A 19,227-nucleotide genomic window follows, 5' to 3' on the forward strand; every position below is an offset into this window, starting at 1 on the left:
CACTAAATAACAGCAGACACACACTTAGACATACTCTTTATGACTACTAAGTTCTTACACTGGAGCCTGCGCACAGGTTATGTTGTAGTTGTTCAATTTAGGACCCAAATGCAAACACAGACCAGGAGATAAAGGAATGATTAAAAGGGAAGTTTATTGTAGCTTGAATTGTGGAAAGATGGCTTAGCTGAGTTCTTGGATTTGGACATGGCAAAAGGGGGCTGGGAGCAGGCAGGGCTTAGGGGCTTCATACAGGGCAGAGCAAACAGGAGATCCACGATCCAAACTGGCAGACGAGGACAAGGCTCACATGGCGGGTATATTGGAAGCTGGGGTGGTGAACCTGAGGCACAGACAGAGATCAGGATTAGCAAAGATCAGAGAAACGAATTAATGGGTTATAAGTAACGTGGTGGTAGTGACTTGCAGAGTTTGAAGAGATTACCTGGATTTTAACCTGGATTTTATACTGCTGTGGCTTGTAGAGTTGATAAGTACACCAGCTGCAGGTCCTCAGGGTTGAATGATGGGAGAGGAAAACCAGGAGGCCACACACACACACACACACACACACAGACACACACACACACACACACACACACACACACACACACACACACACACACACACACACACACACACACACACACACACACACACACACACACGCACAGGAGACAAACATAAAACACTAGGAAGGGGAAACAACGAGAAGAAAACACAGGGAAGAGGGGAAGTATAGCTAACTTCCTTACAGTACAAGGATGAATGTGTCACCAGTATCTCTGCAAATGGAGACAGAGATATGGGAGATATGTAAAGTGAACTAGGGGGACTGTAGGTGGGGACCGGGACTGGATCAGTGAAACAATCTCAGCCTTCAGTTGTACATTTATCTTTTACGCAGTGATCTGTAGCATTGCAGCAGGCCTGACTGACAGACCATGATAACATAATGAATCTGAAATGATCTCTGATAACAGAAGTTCATAAAGGCTGAAAGACAATGAGTGTACTCTGTAATAAAGACTGCTGTAGTTTTGGTTATTTAGTGGAGGAGTGCTATAGATGAAAAGCAATGGGGTCACCAAAGGTAGCTGGATTCCCCCCAGTGGGACAATGAACACCTGGACCAAGTTTCATGGCGATCCTTCTAAGTCTAAGTAGTTATCGAGCTATTTCACTGAAAGCGTCTTTGAGCACCGCATAAAGCGCTATATAAATGTGATTTATTATTATTATTATATGTGAAAACTTGACTGACAAACTGCTATCCATAGAGCCGCTAGCATGGTTTAATATATTGAAACACGAGTTAGTCTTCAATTTTCTAATTGTATGTCATGGAGGATGTGGTGTAAGTTTCTTTTTTTCACCTCAGTGTGAGTGACATGGAGTTTGAAATTAAACTTTTTTAATAACTACATTGTATTTGAATTTAAAGTAAGGAGTAATAGTTATATAAATGACTGAACATGAATTATACAAAGAGAAGGATGAGAAGACAAAAAGTCCCAACAATGTAATGCATCTTCACAGTTTATTTGACACATTCACAGGTGCTAAAATGCAGATAATGATGATAAATTGTGGGGAAATTCCCTTTCTTCTGTTGACTAAAGGATGTTCCAAACCAGCTTGAAGAAATCTGAAAAAATCTGCTAAACTGCAACGCTACCACATGCCTTTTGTTTGTCCCTCTCACAAGGCCAATACTTCACAGCACAAACCTGCGAAGCAAGCTGTACTCATTCAGTGGTCTTTCATGAAATGTGATTATATTTAAGATTGTGTTGCTGTTGCTGCAAACATTATGGTTGGATAAAAGCTGCTGTTGCCATTTAACGCCTAAAAGACTAGAAAGGGAAAAGATGCCCTAAAGTTGGTAGTGTTACTTTATGCTGACACCATCAATACTGCTATCGAGGCAAAGACTCAACATACACATATTCCTGAACCTAGAAAGTTTGCAGTTGAAACACAAATTGCACATTTCACCATATATTCTACTTCCTGATTAATTACACCACAACCAGGTAGAAAAAGGGTTAGGGTATATTTGTCTGATGTTTCCGAATAATTTTGTATGATTGCTGTTTAACTGAACAAAACTGGGATTTTGTGTTTTGCCTATTCAGAACAATAATTTAACAAATTGAGGGCTCAAAGCAGGACCTCTGCCATTTTCTACAACAATAGAAGCATTTTTCTATTAACAAGAGTGTATACCATCAGGGAACCCCATCTCCTTAAAAATATGTTTATAAACTAATAAAAATTCTTTGTCAAATATGCTTTGAGGCAAATCGGAGATCTAAGAGGTGTTACATCCTCAAAATGTTCAGAAATCAGGTAGGTTCAGACAGTTAAAACAGCTGGATGAAGGTGTGAAATTGTGGTTTATGTACATGCATGTATGTTCAGTATGTTCAAAATAAAGGCAGCTATTAAAGATGACCTCATAAAACAGAAACGGAAGCCTGTTAAAAGGCAAAAACGCTGACAAATGTTTGATCAAGTCCATTGGAAAAAGCCTGAGATGAAAACATCGCCAACTAAACAAAATAAAACCCCAGCCTTACACATTACATGTGATTAAATTTTAGGAAAATATAAACCTACAATTAAGAGCACAAATCAAAATTATACCAACATTAAACTTGAGGATACTGATTGGGCAATCCTGGGATATGTGGAGCAAATTCAGCATATAGCAATCACATGCATTACCGATGAAAATCTGCACAAAGTAATAACAATAAATCTAATACAAATTTACATTATTTCTTGTGTGTGCAGACCAACAAATCCACTGCACATAAATCTTGGGACTTTGAATCTTTTTTCTAAGCCTGAACGATTATAGTGTAAATTATAACAGGATAGACATTATAGTACTTTACACAACACACAGCTCATAAAAATCTCAGACCTGCACTTTTAAATGAGCCCATGAAAGTCAGCTATGTGGAGCTGGTGTAGTTACAGGTTTATTGTTTGGAGCCGTGAGTGTTTGCGGTTAACTCGTCTTTTGAAGTCGTGTTCCTGCTGTTCAAGAACCTCTGGAGGTTTTGAGAGACAGGCACACACAGCAGGAGAAACGAGGGAAGGATGACGGCTTACAGGTCTCGAGGTGGAGGTCTAACAGGAATCAGCATTTATATGGGTATTAAATATATAGCAGAACTCAGACATAATGACCCTCAGCCCACATGCTGGCACTTCTGCTTTACTAGTCTGCCTTTACCTGCCATGTGGCACTGTTCTTTTCTGTCTTCTTGCACCTTTTCAAACAGAATATTCAAAGCCAAAATACAACTTATTCACTGGTGGAAAATTGTTTTGTGACATTTTTTTATTCCATTATTCAAAATCATTTGCATTACATGCTTGTGTTAACTGAAACCTGCCTTTTTACACGCTGAAAGGAAACTGCACAGTGATTAAAATACATTTACAGTCAATTTATTAAGATTCAAACAAACTCTGCAGCTTGTTCATGCTTTAGTACAGGCGGTACAATTGATCAATGACTCCCCAAAATATGCAATTGTGCAACTTGGATGTTTTCAATCAAAGTCTGTTTGGTTTAAAGAGAAACTCTTTCCCTCCCACACGTCCTCAATGTCCTACTGATCGTCCTGTGCAGGCTCATCGGCAGCAGCGTCAGGCTGAGGGTACTGGAAGCGGATGGGGTCGTACAGATCATCCCTGGGGTTGTAGGGGACAGGGTAGTAGTAAGGGTAGGGGAGGACTTTCTTCTCGATAGGAGCAGGGGGTGCTGGCTCCTCCACAGGTTCCTCCTCTTCCTCCACAGGAGCAGGAGGAGGTGGTGCGACGGCTACAACCTTCCCCTTGATTGCCCTGGGTGGGTGGTCAATCAGGCAGTCGGGGTCCCAGTAAGGGTCACAGTCATACTCCATGGCCTTGAAGGTGCGGATGGGGGCTGGGGGAGACTTCTTGATGAGGACCATTGGAGGTGGAGGTGGGGCTGACTTCTTTGGTGGAGGTGGAGGAGGTTGGGGCACTGCAACAGGGGCTGGGGGCATCTTCTGGGGGCTGCAGTGGGGGTGGTAGCGGGGATCGCAGAGGACGGGCACGGCGCCACTGGGTAGGTAGACGATGTGGGGCTTGCAGAGGGGGTCCTTCTTGTTGCACAGGTAGAGCACATCAGCCTGGGAGATACCTGGACCCAGAGGGAGAAGAGGGAGAGGTGCAGGGGTCGCTTCAGGCTCTTTGGGCTTTGGGACACCTTTCATAGGAGGTGGAGGAGGAGGACGAGGAGGAGGAGCCACTTTGCATTTCTTGTCTGTGGCCGGGTCGCACATGATCATCGGCACTCCCAGTTTGCTCTGGAAATAAGCAGCATCGGGACCATAGGTTTGCTCCAGGTACCTCATCTGCTGGTAGAGCATCCGCAGCTTGTCGATCTCGTACAGCTGAGAGAAGGAACACACGAAGAACAGCTTGAGACAGACTTACAAAAAACACAATGAATATCAATCCAAAAAAACCTTTAATAAAGAGAAATAAGTGAAGAATTACATGTTATTTCTATATTTTACAGATCAGAATCCATAAAACCAGAAGCACGCTACATGATTTAAAGACAAACTGTATTCCCAGTTTGATAACTGAAGCTCAACATCAGTGTTGCCGACCTTTTGGACTTGTGACTGTTTAAAATAAAGCTACGTGTACTTGCATCTGGTTGCAATGTTTTCAGACCAGTTTAACCAGTGATCTTTTTTCTTTGAATTCATTTTAAAAATACAACTATCCAGTTATTCAAAATGGGGAGGAAACAGAGATTAAACTAACATGTAAAAAACTACACATCATTTAGTTTCAGTTCCCCTGTAGAGGTAATTGTTTTGTGGCAGCATGGAGTAATCTCATGACTCCTTGTTTTAGACAGTGGGGTCTCCACCAGACAGAGTAAAATCACATAATCCCATAATCTGTGACATTTCAAAAACCCTTTAGGGTATATATGAATATGAATAGACACAGTTTGTGTGTACTATATGTTGGCTTTACAATCTAATATCACTGGATTCATGTGTAAATCCTGTTTTTGGATCAAATTCTCCTTTTTACATTAATTATGGCAGTTATGCAACCAGAGTAAAAAGTTTGAGTCATCCAGAATAAGAATATGTGTACTTGCACTAAGCATGTTGTCTTGGCATGAAACAGATTATTACAGGAGACCAGAGTCTGCATCTCACCCCCTCAGTGTGTCCAATGCTGCTGTAGTATCGGTAATAAGACTGGAAGTCTGGGTTGCCTCTGTACCATCTGGGATCCACAGCATTTCGCTTTGGTCTGGAGTGAGTCAGAAAGCCATTTGCCCTCTCAGAGTCAATATTCACCTCACTGACAGGGACCATCTCTGTTAAACCAGTGAGGAAGAAGATGCTCATTCCCTTGAAAAATATTAACTGCTGGTCATGTTTTAAATTTTTGTTCTGAAAAGTGATTTAATATCTGCTCTTACCTTCCTGCTTGATGGTGTTCAATAATGATTTGGCGTCCAGAAAGCCTGAAAGAGGATACAGATTATTTGTTGGATGTTAATCTAGCATACACGTGAGAAGTTTGTCTTTTAGAAGTTGTACATCAAAGGATCAGAGCTGACCTGGGAGCCACGTCAAACAGCACAGCGTCCCTGCCAACCATAATGTAGAAGTCATCTTGAAACCCTGCAGACCAGAGAGGTAGTATTTTGAGAAGAAAGAAAAGAAAGAAAGAAAGTCAGTTATCATAAAATAATACAATCATCCCTGATTGATCACTTCTACTGTTCTCTACCCACAAAGGAACACAATATATTTAAAGGTATGCAGGTAACTTTCTGGTCATATGTTCGGACTTTTCTTAAGGATATGAACATGTAACAGATTTACAAACAAATGTGTCAAAGGCAGTAAAGTAAACTTTTCTCCAGGTGAATTTATTCTCCTATTACAGTTTTAAATCCACTTTGATCACTATGAAACTCAAGAGACGAGTTTACACCAGTTAACTGCATAAAAAGCTGTTTGCAGATAATCGTGTTGTGAGCACCTCATCACAGAAATCCTCACACCACATTTTACTCACCTGTCTCTGGACGCTGTCTTCACTGCACTAACAGGGCCAAGTGGGTTAAATACAGATGTGTGCATCAGTCACCCCGAAACATTATCTCCTGTCCAATAGGAGCTCTACAACTTTGAGACCGATTCTTGTTTCTCCACCTCCCTTTTAATACCGTTTAATATGGGGCCTTTGGCGCCAATTAGGAATAATAAAGCCCCCGGACTTCAGCAGCAAAGCCATAAAGAGCACAGACTTCAAATGGAAACTCCCCATTAAGTCTGGGAGGAAAGCATCACCTGCTGAGACAACTGGAGAAAATGCTGCCTACTAACAAAATATCTCAGCTAAAAAAAACTGTAAAAATCAAAGATGACAACTTGCGTTGCTTTTTATGATGACTAGTTAGAGATTCGTGCTCCAAAAGGTGATTATTTTTACCCAGAAAACACCTGCTTTTTTTAACAGTTGTGTGACTGGGAGATGACTATCTACTCTGAGCATTAAAGAAGCTGCTGTCTTTCGTCTTGGCATGTTCACTTTTAAGTGTTAAAAATGAGTCTAAAGCTGCATTCTTATAGGATGCTGTCACACGAAACACACTACATGTCATAAACTTAATGCATGTTTGAGAGTTGACTATTCAGATGTTTCGGTGCTGTAGCTCCTAACTTCTAACACTTTTTTTCATCATGGTTATCACACGTTATAAATTAAGTGGCTGATGAAAATGAAGCCAGTTGATCCTCAGAAAATTAATCAAAGTTCAATTTCTCCCAGAACAAACTTTTCATCAGGTTGTGTTAAATGTGAGATTTTCCAGTTGACAGTAAACTAAATGTTATAAAAAGACAGAAGTCACAGCTGTTTGAAGATGTGACCTCGAGCTTTTAGATAGCTGTGATGAGCATTTTCCAGACTCCAAAAGATAGTGGAAATAATCATTAGTTGCAACCCTATATGTTGGCATGTTTTACAACGGAGACATTTACAAGGTTTTACCCAAAGCAGCAATTATGTCAACAAGGCTGCTGCTCCAGTGGCAAACCAGCGTTGATGGATGACTTTTTTCATCCTTTTTGTGTTTTACTGGGCGTCTTTCTTAGGAGGGAGGTGGACAGACTGTTTTTATTTGCCTGAAGTAACATGAGATTAGAACAATAAAGAAATAAATGGAGCATACTAATATCTGCACATACAGGTACAGATATTACATTAAAACTGCATGAAATAAGTTTGCTTTAGACTACATCCAGATTTAATAAATAGATACTGGTAAAAGTTACCATTTTCTTCATTATTTTGGTGTCCACAACTTGGCTTACTAGCAGTCAGGCACTCTGCTACTGTCTGGTCAGATCAACTTATTTTACCATGTCCATACACAACTTCTCACAAATTGTATTGATAGCCATCGTTTGTTAGAGAGTAAATTAGTTTTCCATCTACAGACTCATTTTTTCAGATATAATACAAGATAATTGAATTTGCTTCTTGGCATGGGGCACTTAAGCAATGAATCATCATTTTACAACAGGATGTCTGGAGAAGGGAAATGCATATAAAAATCTAACTTTTTTCATCTTATCCAACATGCACACGAGTCAAAAAGGAAACCAACACAGCACAGTATTGAACCATCAATTTATTATAACTATCTGTCACAATACAAGGCTCAAAGTTTCTGCCCTGCTTTGCATTACAATTTATAAAATGTACAGAAATGCTCAGTATCAAAGAGACTGCAAGCTTTAAGTTCTAAACTGCAGATAGCACTACAACACAACATCTGACATACATATTTACAAAACAATTGGTGAACATCTTAAACATAAAAAAAGCATAGCTGTGAAATCTCCAACTGCAGGAATTCTTGCAAAAATGGTTATGCTTGAAAAATGTCCGGGTTCTGCTCGACCTGTGTTACAAAATGCTGGCGGAGGAAAAATAAAGAGCCCCAATATAAGTCTGTAGAAAGCCTACAATAAAGAGTTTTCCCTCAGGTGGCTGAGACGCAGTGTGCATCAAGGGCGTCCGGTTGTTCACACAAACGTGACGCGGGTGCGCGCCTGGTTGACCTGCCACACGTTTAGCTCCTCGTACTCCTCCAAGGCCTCCTGGAACTGGGCGGGGGTGAAACCACGCGAGACGCAGCGCTGCTCCGCCTCAGACATGCGAACCACTCCGCCGGCTCCACCGCGGCCTGCCACGCCCTCTGTGGCGAGCTCACGCACCAGAGAGAAGATGACGTCTGAGGGCCGCTGAGTCCTGTACGGAAGGAAGAGAAGTGATTAGTTATAGATGCTAGAAAATGTCTAGTTTATCTTTTGTTGTACAGATTACAAGATGAAGGGTCAAACAAATGCCTAACATAGAGCAAACATGAAGAGTGTAAATGAAACATTACTGGCTTCATATTTTAAAGTTACCGGTATGCCAATTCGAAACACTTGATGTAGGAAAATGGCTCCTCCTTGCCTCCCATTGTTATAAAGAAGCATCCGATTTACTGTAAAGCACCGAGTAGATGAAAAAAAAAGAGTTCACACTTCACCAGCTCTAATACTGCTGAAGTGAACATGCTGCCGTGTGAACAGAGCTCTATAAAACCCCTGAAGTTTTACAGCTTCCTCCAGGATATGCAGCCACTGTTACGGGCATAAGAGAAGCTCATAAAGGGGATTTAGGTCACAAAAGACATCCGGTCACTCATGTTGTGTGGAGTGTGAGCTCACCAACTCCTCTCATTAAAAACAAGTTTGAGTTTAAAAGGTGCTAACACCAACCTTGTGGTGCCGGACTTGTCAGCTTGTAGCGAATCCTTTGACATCTCCATCAGTCTCATCCCCTCGTTGACGTCTTCCTTCTCCACAGAGTCCATCATGCGAAGGCGAGCCTGCAGGAGGGAAACATAACAGCGGGTACAGATTGTGAGTTGGACGGAAGAAATATCAAGTTAATTATATTAGTAAAATGTAGCTTCACAGGAGATCTGTCTTGATTATGTAGGCTGCGCTGTGCCGGCACTGTCAGACCGAGACAAGTGCAATGCCCTCTGGGATGGCCGGCAATTGCCCAAGTCTCCGCCTCTCAACACCAGCTAGTCTCTCTACAGGTTGAAATCAGAACACTGGACAAAGAAAAATGCTATCAATAAAAAGAAAGTTAGAAACTGGAGGCTTTACACATCAAGTTGCTACAGAACACACACTGTTGACTTTTCTGGCCATGGTCAGTTTTGCATGGGTTTGCACAGCTGCGCTTAACGCACACAGGCTGACTGCCCACCCTGCAAAGCTGGCCAGGACCAGACAAACCTTTCACTGCATCTCAACTTGACTGGCTGTGAAGATGAAACAACTCAAATCATCAGAAATGCAGAGTTCACAGCTGATGGGCAGCTGTGGAACACATTCTTGATGCAGCCTCAACAACTCCAGCAGGCCCCCCCCCTCCCCCCCAGGCTTTGTTGTGGCAGCCATTTGCCCTCTTGTGGACATCTGTGTGCAGCACATTGCCTACCTGTCTGCCTGAAGTGCTGGTTTTGCAGTAGGTGGATGACTGCTACCTGCACAAACAGCACTTTTGACACCCAGAGGCCGAGACGATGCCAGACCATAAAACTCTCATTCAAGATATATTAACTTTTTCAATTAAGCTGTAATACAAAATACATTTTCCCTTCATTATTTGCTACTGCTGAGTCACTGAAATTGATGACCACATCCTCGGAGTTTGCAGACTGGAGATCTTTTGTCCAGCGTGGGAAAGAAGTGCTCACATTGCAGTAGGCCAGGTTATCATCACTACCTGCACTGTAAGCACTTTAGCTCACACTGGACTAATAATGACCATGCTCATGGATAAAAACAATTTAATATTGATTTAGAGACTCCACCAAAACTACAACCCATCATAAACACATTTTGGTACCTTCAAATGTGGTGGTATCAGTAAGAGCTCAAAATGAATCACTTGAAATTGTGTATAATTAATGCAAATGCAAGAAAATCAATTTGATGTAATCACTTATAAAAACGTATCTGAAAGGTTTTTCGAGCTGCTGTTCAAAGTGGCCTCTAAATGTTTCCAGTTTAAACCTCACAGCTGAACAGGGATGAAGTGTTATTCTCACCAGTGCTGTGGACAGACGGAGGATGGAGAGGAGGGTACGAGCGGAGGTGAAGGTGGTGTCCTTGCTGACTCGTGCCTCTTTCCTCATCTCCACGTAAGCGGCGGTGATGTAATCAGCCAGCGACTCTGGGACCACGGGCTGCTTTTTCTTACACACAGCGATGTAACGCCTGGAGGGAATAATATTACATAACAGTTAAGTACAGACAGTACTTGAATGTCTAATATTATATAAGCAGCGCTCAATAATAACCTGAACTCTGTCTGGAACAATATGAGCTCTCCAGGCTAAAAATGTGTTAAGAGTTAGCAGTAAATCTGCTACATGTTTACACAAGCTTTTCTGCTACACACCTCATCAGCTTCATGTCAATAGGGGTGAAGTGAGTGGGTGGCTGGCGGCAGTGCTGGTGGACGTAGGTGATGTGTTGGGCCAGACGCAGGTCAGCATCAGCATCCGGCTTGTCCTGGATCAGCCACAGTACGTCGAAACGGGAGAGCAGAGCAGCCGGCAGCTGGATGTTCTGCTCAATGCTCTTCCGGGGATTGTAGCGGCCGTAGGCAGGGTTGGCCGCTGCTAGAATGGAGCAACGGGCGTTGAGGGAGGTCATGATGCCGGCCTGGGGAGATTAAAATTATGTTGGTTTGGATGTTTACCACCAGTATTAAATTAGAACTGCAACAAACTTTCCTTGTGGTTGTTAATGATCAATGCTAATTACCTTTGCAATGGAGATGGTTTGCTGTTCCATCACCTCATGGATTGCTGTGCGGTCAGCATCAGCCATCTTGTCAAACTCATCAATGCAGCAGATGCCCTGGTCAGCCAGCACCAAGGCTCCACCTTCCAGGGTCATCTCTCCAGTCAGGGGGTCACGCATCACTGCTGCTGTCAGACCAACGCCAGATGACCCACGACCTGTTGTATACTGGCCTGAAGGCGAGATACGGGATAGAAGAAAATGATTAAATTAAACCTGCATGAAATAGAAGTTTGCACAGACTCTGCTTTAAACTACGTCCAGACTTATTGAACAAAGTCTATCAGAATCTGGTAGAAGTTATTATCCCTATTTTCCCATGATAGCGTCCACAACTTGGTTTACAAGCAGGTAGGAACTCTGCGAATGACTAGTCAGATCAAAAGTTAATATTTGACCACAGATGCCCTAATGGAAAGAAAATGCCTCACTGGATAAAAGATTAAACCAGATACGGGACTTTTCCTCCTACAAACAGGACAGTACTCACTTCGAGGAGCCAGACGGTCAATGTAGGACAACAGCTGGGACTTGGCGACTCCAGGGTCTCCCATCAGGCAGATGTTTATGTTGCCTTAAGGGAGGAGAGCCAAAACAGGAAGAGTGTAGCAGTTATTAAAAGCTTTCATAAGAGCAGATAATACAGTTTGAGATATACTGAAATGATTAAAAAACAAACTTAATTTGCTTCTGTTACAACTTTTATTTCCCTTCTAGATAAACAGATATTTGATAGTCTGTTCAGTGAAAGGCTAAGGGGCTCATGTCAGTGCTTACCTCTGATTTTCATGCCTTTGGGAGCCTGTTCGACTCCTCCAACCAGCAGCAGCAGCAGAGCCTTCTTTACATCTTCATGTCCGTAGATCTCTGGTGCTATCGAGCCAGCTAGTTTCTCATAAAATCCTTCATCTGCAATAGAGAATAATATCAGTACAGCTTGCAGTTCGGTATCCATGTGAGTTAATGGCAACTCATTTTGTTCAAATCTAGCCGTCATCCACACAGACTCCTACCCGTGATGCTGCGCAGCTCCTCTTCGGTCAGCTCCTCGTTGCCAAGCTCGTCGTCCTCCGTCTTGTTCATCAGTGTGATGCTGTGAGCTTCCATGTAAGTTTCTGACAGAAGACCCTAAAAGTACAAAAAACAAAATCAAAACATGTGATGGGGTAAAACTACAGTAAAGTCTTCATAGTGAGATATAGCTCAGCATCCTAAAAATATCAAGTCGCTGTCACTTACCTGAGTCGCCTGTTTGAAACCTGTGCGCAGAAGAGGGAGGAAGACTCCTGTGATGGCGACATGGTCTCCCGGTTGGGCGAGACGTGTGTTTTCACCTCGTGCAAACACAGACATACTCCTTGGAATATTACCGACAGGCACCTGGTCGCTCTGTGGGATGACAGAAGTTTGTTAATGATACAACGGAAACTTGCTCTCTCACAACAGTTCAGTAAAATATCTGGAACGGTGTGTGAGTGAGTTATTGTGAAGCTCCTCACATGTTCCTGAATACGCAGCTCCTGGAATTTGACAAATTTGGAGCCTCTGGTCTGCAGGTAGAGGCGACCTCCGGATTTGTTGGTGACGCACTCTTGGCTGGGACACATGATGATGGGCATGAAGGAGGGAGACTGGATCTGAAAGACAGGATGAAGACATTATGAAGGATGCCCAACATACAACCACTGTCACAGGAATCAAATGATAACAAGACTGAATCCAGTCTTACTGGTTGGTAGGTCTCCGCTCCGCACTGGTCACATGTGTACGTAGCTACGACCATCATGGGTTTGACCTCAGTGGCACGGGTCACGATGCCTCGAACGTTCACGAGATGCCCGATGCTGTCAGCTCGCACGTCACGCACCACTTTGGGTTTCGAAGTGCTGGGACATTTGAAGTATATCTCACTGTGGATGGAAGATAAAATTCATAACAATCAGTATTCAATTACACGAATCAGATTTACGACGGCTAAACAATTTTATGAAACCCTTTAAAAATAGTCTAAATTTAATTTGATAGAGATTTGATTTACTACTATTAACAAAAGGTTTACAGTTATTGTGGAATAGTAGCAGCATCAAGTTTTAAAAAAGAGAAATTTGATTAACTCTTTAAATCTTGTTTAAAACTTACAATCGCCGCATGAGTTCAGGCGGGTATTGGTTACGTGGGTCACGCGTGTCTGCAGGGTCACGACCCCTCTGTTCCATCATCAGCCTGTGTTCAATGTACACGTCCAGAGAATCCTTGGCAACGATCTGATACGGAAACAACCGTTTTTCATTAATGCAGGGAAATCTGAAAAATCTTAATTTCAATAATATGGGGACCTTTATTACGTATTATTGGAAAACTGACAAAAGACAAAAGTGAAACTGATAATTAGTGATGAAATGACTATAGTTGTACAGTTTATTCACAACAGTTGATGTTCTAAAAACGCTTTGACTTTTACTTCTCTACGTACATCTCTTTCTTTGTACTCTGGCAGCAGCTCCTGCACTGCGTCAGCAAACAGGCCCGTGTAGCGCTTGGCATTCTCACAGATGCTCTCAACCAGCTCAGGGTCCTCCTCTGCCACGTCGTCCAGGTCCACAAAGACAGACACCTGCTCCCTGTGGGCCAGCGCCACCTGTGCACACAGGCGAGTGATTAGATGAGCCACTTAACAATTACACGACCTTGTCTGCACAGATGTTGCATGATAATATGACGGTGACGCCGCTACACTCTCACAAAATTAGGCAAGATGTAAAAGTGCATTTTCCATTTTACTGAAGGGAAATTCTTTCTTAGTAATTACTTTTAAGCATGTAGAGCTACAACAATTTGGATTAATTACCAATATCAAATTGTTTAATAATCCATTTATTAGCTGGAGTCACTCTTAAGGAGGAAATAAAAGAAATAAGGTCCAAACTCTGATTCCAGCGTCTCAAATTACAATATTTTCTGGTTTCTTTTTTTTGTCTATGATAACAAACTCAATATCTTTGGGTTATGGGCTGTTGGTTAGCACAAAACAAGACATGTAATTAATAACTATTTTATGGACCAAACAACTAATCGAATCATCAAGAAAATAGCAAATCGATCAATTGATTATGAAAATAATCTTAAATTGCTATTCTAAAGTACTTTTGAGTTACAATAATATTAACAAATCTAAATGACATACCTGAAGTCTCAATCAATAATGTTACTGCTGATGGTTTTTTTTATTTAACAAAGGATTATTTTATCTTAAAAAGGTGAGCAGTTAACACTTGGTGTTCAACCGCTTTGTTTTTAGCAACAATTAGCTGAAATTTCATAACAATATCCAAAAGAACAATGAGCAAATGAATTAATTTAGCATAAAAAGGGAGTAGATTAGACAATAGATTTGTCTATTTTAGAGGACCATCTGAAATTTGCTTTCATCAGCAGTTCATTTTTTTTTAATCGTATGTATTTGCGTCAGAGTGATAGTCAAAACAATATTTCATCAACAAACATCCTCATCAGGCCTACAACAAAACAGTCAACTCTAGAAAGACAAGATCACTAAATATTTGTTTCCTATACTTACAAGTTGAGCTCCATATTTGAACACCTTCTTCCCATTGTCATCCTCTGAGTAAAACTCCTGCAGGAACCTTTTGCATTTGTCTGTTAAATAAAAAAACAAAAAACAAACATTCAGCCTCATTTTCAGAAGAGAAAAACACAGGCCTAGCAGACACTAGGTGGGGATTGTTTATTAGCTCCATATAACACAAAGAAATCATTGTGCACTGATGTTACCTTTTCATTTGTTGAAATTACAGTCAAGCTGCTTCCTCTCAAGTTTAAAAGCTATTGAAATGGTGATTAACAAGTGGGCCTACGAGACTGGGAGCTAATTTGTTGTCCTGCGACGACCCCCTTTGTTGAGTAACATGGCATCCTGTAATCTCGATGAGTCACTATTACCTACTGTACGGCACACACTGCCACTGCCGCTCTCCAACAACCAAATACCGCTCCAATTTTGCCTACTATTACGTTTTTTTTTGGGAGTGAAATTACTGACGCTACGCAGCAAAATAGCTCCAGGTTGAGAATGTAAATACAACAACAGGCGCGCTCAGCTCAGTGTCCATTTTTTTTTAAGGGAAAAATATCCCCCACTTCTCGAAAGAGCTGCAACTACAAACAATATTTAATTCCGCGCTATAAGAAATGAAACTAAACCGAGCACGGTAATCAAAGTACTCCACTTACTTTGACGACGTAGCTGATAATCCGCAGCTCTGCTTTATTATTTCACTGTTCGAGGATGTTATTGTAAACAAAGCAGCACATGGCTTTTTGTGCCGCCTCACTTCGAGATCCCTCCGCGATGCCTGCGCTCTTTAAGAAATAGTCCATGGCTGTTGTTTTCACAAACCCACAGCCAGCCATCTTCTAACATTAGCTTGGGTTAGTTAGCCGAGAAATGTTAGAGACAGTAGCACCAAAACGATAGATTCGTTTTAAAAAGATAACCACTAAGCGGTAAGAGGGGCTGAGGTTGGGTTTTTTGGGGTGTTTAAGCTTAAGGTTGATGCACTTAGTTTGATTCTATTAAATTCACGGACAATGACACAGGTCGTTGTAAAGTTTAGGTTTTAAGTGGGAAGCAAAATAATAAACATAAATTGTTACACAGAGCCTTTTTAGTGGTGGTAATTGAACTTAGAGGCTAATGTGTGGCCACCCATGGTTACCAGTTACAGATATGAAATTTAACATCAAATTAAAAGGTTACAGATTACTAGTTACCCTATTTAAAATATAAGTAATGCAACTATTTCAATTACTTAATCAAAATAATGTAACTTATTATATACGATTACTCTTCAATTACTTTTCTAACTAATGTCTTCAGCTGTTAGTGTACCAATTAAACCCACCAAGATCTACATTGAGGTGTTTAATGGATACTGACATTATATGTAAAGGATATCATTTCTTATGAAACAAGATTATCCTTCATTTGAAACTGTATTTATTATTTAATGTAGATTTTGTAATATAAAAATATATTTTATGAAAAAACTCCAAAGTGTGGCATGGGCTTAATTGGTACTGTGACATAATTTAAACCAACGTTAAGATTTATTTACAGAATATAAAAAAATATTGATTTCAAAGAATTAAAAACAGCAATATATGTATTCAGTAACATGTTAAATATTACCACAATATATGTGAAGGTATGACTTTAGACCAAAAAACCGTGTTCATCTTGACTTGATCTTGAAATTAGTTTTAATCCATATAAAAAATGACTATGAATTATCTTTAATGTCCCTTTTCTCAACAGTAACGTTTGATGATAGTCAGACTTTGAACGATTATATTTCAATTAATATGTGGTGTAGAAAAATTATATTGGTATTGGCATAAAGATGATACTCTGATCATTATCGTTACAGATATAAATGTGTTTCTGGGTCAAAGTGACTCTAAATGATGAGTAGAAGAAGAAAGAAAATGAGGAAGACAAAACCCTCCTCCTCCTGAGCCATATCTTAAAAACAGGTCTGACTTCAGGTGTAAGCCCCTTTGTAATCAACATTTTCGTCAGTAACTTTAATTTAATTACACAGTTACATTTATGTAACTAGTTATTGCCCAACACTAGTGACCAAACCATAATCCAGCCTATCGGAGTGCCATTGAGCAAGATACAAGTCGACTTACCTGCTGTTATTTTATTAAAAAACAGTCTGAAAGTTACATTTTAAAGCGCCACTAAATGTTAACCTGTGTCACTGAGCCTGTTAGCTACGATGCTAACGTTACGTTCACTTTGTATGGGGGCAGCTAGTAGCAGCGTCCCTTAGGTAGCTGATGGCAGAGAGATAGTTTAGTGGAAGAAAGTGAAATGTTTTCAGGACTTTTAAAGCGCCTGTACCTCTCCAGAAGTTTACATATAGCACTGAACATCATAGGTTATAATGTTTTGACGTTGTATGTGTTTAACACACAGGAGCATTTTAATGCATAATGTTAGTATTAAAGCTATTCTCAGACAACGATGAAGTTACATGCATCGTGTCGGTGTAACTAACTAACTAACATATCAATGGTTAACATTATCTAAGTGACTTATGGTGAACATACATAACGTTACAAGTACTGTTCTACTTCTACTCTAAATGCTTGTTGCATGACTTGAAATATTGTACCCAAATATTAAAAAGGAACAAAAACGATCATCAGCTTTCTAGAGAGGTACTATCGTGTTACTAGACAAGTCTGTTCACTCTTCTGTAACTTACTAAAGATAATGTTGGACATGTGCTTTCATAGAGGCGCCTGCTCCTTTGTTTAAGCTGATCCATCCGGGTCACCGTGTAGTCACACAGCCTCACACACAATGCGGACTTACTTTAAAGAGTTAACTTAACGCTCAAGAAAACTTTGAGCAACTCAAGGGTGAACACCAATCCAATCTGATTTATTGATCCGTACATTAATCTTTACACATGCACGCTCATATGCAGGATTTCCCGGGTTGTGGTTTAAGGAGAGTAAGCTAAGAAGAAAAAACGAGGCAACTTTATCAGATGAGTGACTGGATTGCACTATTTACTCATTCATTAAGATTGTTTAGACAGGCTGATATATATCAATGCATTCCATGTTATACACTTAATACGTTTCCAGAGAGCACTTTAAGGTGCATATTTAGTTGTAAGTTTAGTACTTTAGGCCAACCTGTTGCTGCCATGCCGTTATTATGTAAGTTAACGCGTTACCTTTCTCTGCCGCGTAATCCTTACGAGCCATGGCTGCAGACGTTGACCCTCAGGTGAGAAAACTTGATCACAAAAAGCTGCGGAGCAAACTGACCGAAAAAAATCCGTTTAAGTTCCCAGTTTAGTCACTTCACTATCACCGGAGAGCAGCGTTTCATTCACTCGCAGTTTGTTCTCCCCGGTCACGGTGCAAGAAGTGGCGCGAGTCTGACGTCGCCTGCAGCCAATCAGGACGCTCCTTTCAGCGCGGGGGGGGCGGGCCTTCGTGGTGGCGCGAAAGCTGCGGGCGATTGCGAGTCATGTGACTCGACTAACTTCCGCCCTGTTTGTCAGTAATGGCGCGAAAGGCGATGATTGGATTTCATACGACTGATTGACCCTGTAGTGAACTCAGGTACTGCAGCACACACTGTATAAACACATAGATACTGCAGTACAGATTGTACCAGGAGCATTGCACACATGTATGTAATCTCTGTATATATTTTATTTTATTAATTTTGAACACTTTCACCCTTACACTGCTACTCCCCCCCACCCCCCACTATACTGCTTGTGTTTCAATTTGAATTTCTCCCAAGGGGGATCAATGAAGATATGTCTTATCTTATCTCATAAACATCAGATATGAAACATGGCCCAAAATAATCAACCCATTAAACTCTCAGCTATTAAAGTGTGACTAAAAATACTTTATGAAAATATACAATATTTTTTTGACTGGAAGGCGCTTTACTCCTCTTAAATATATATATATTTTTGTGGCTCTTTTATGTGTGTTTTTTAAAATTAGTTTTTAGACAACAATGTATCTTTTTAACACAGAAGAATAAGATATATCAGACTTTGATAAACAGACCATACTTGCTGAATATTCATTCTTGGTTTAGACCTTTTATATACAGTCTATGGTTTAGACCTTTTTCATGGAATGATATGTAAAAAAAGAAAAAAGAAAAAAGAAAGGTAATCAGACAATAAGATACAGAAATACGGAGTATTTACCACAAATCAGACATTACTTGTTAATTGATAATACTATATTTATAGGCTACTGGGATTCTCAATTTTAAGCACCAATATAATATTTCAACTAAATAACAGTAAAAATGAATAATGAACTATTTGAGTTACATGGTGTATAATGATCTTCTGTTGTCATTGAAACACAACCAGCTGAAAACAATCTTTAGTACTTATAAACACAATTCTTACACTAAAATTAGGCAGTTTTGCAGATTAGCCAAATTTCTGAATGTCAAATGTCTCTCTTAACAACAACAAGACAACACAATTACACAATGTGTTTTAAATTAAAGAGAGGTGACCAGTTCACTTCTGGTTGTTCATGTCATGTGACTCCCGCCCTCTTTGCTGCAGTCAGACTCCCTTTGGCCTACTCTTCTTAAATACATCATTACAGATAAGAGGTGTAATAATAATGATGATGATAATAATAATAACAATAACAACAA

General features: G+C 40.5%; 2 protein-coding genes across 2 annotated transcripts; both read right to left on the bottom strand.

The window, feature by feature from the left end:
- Positions 1-140: 140 nt before the first annotated feature.
- Positions 141-5,696, bottom strand: LOC133986400 (uncharacterized). The gene is made up of 6 exons (XM_062426218.1): positions 5,642-5,696; positions 5,501-5,545; positions 5,232-5,395; positions 3,634-4,439; positions 778-785; positions 141-343 (listed from the first exon to the last, which is right to left on the bottom strand). The coding sequence occupies exons 1-6, from the start codon at positions 5,694-5,696 to the stop codon at positions 141-143; spliced, it is 1,281 nt and encodes a 426-aa protein (XP_062282202.1).
- Positions 5,697-7,708: 2,012 nt separating this feature from the next.
- mcm7 (minichromosome maintenance complex component 7) lies at positions 7,709-17,919 on the bottom strand. Its single transcript, XM_062425493.1, has 15 exons — positions 17,753-17,919; positions 14,554-14,633; positions 13,450-13,614; positions 13,116-13,240; positions 12,706-12,886; positions 12,476-12,613; positions 12,216-12,365; positions 11,990-12,104; positions 11,754-11,885; positions 11,467-11,550; positions 10,938-11,149; positions 10,570-10,835; positions 10,217-10,385; positions 8,868-8,977; positions 7,709-8,349 (listed from the first exon to the last, which is right to left on the bottom strand). Exons 1-15 carry the CDS (start codon positions 17,781-17,783, stop codon positions 8,124-8,126), a joined length of 2,184 nt encoding a protein of 727 aa, XP_062281477.1. The 5' UTR covers positions 17,784-17,919; the 3' UTR covers positions 7,709-8,123.
- Between the last annotated feature and the right edge of the window lie 1,308 nt (positions 17,920-19,227).

This window comes from Scomber scombrus, chromosome 9, assembly GCF_963691925.1.
Source record: "Scomber scombrus chromosome 9, fScoSco1.1, whole genome shotgun sequence".
NCBI lineage: Eukaryota > Metazoa > Chordata > Actinopteri > Scombriformes > Scombridae > Scomber > Scomber scombrus.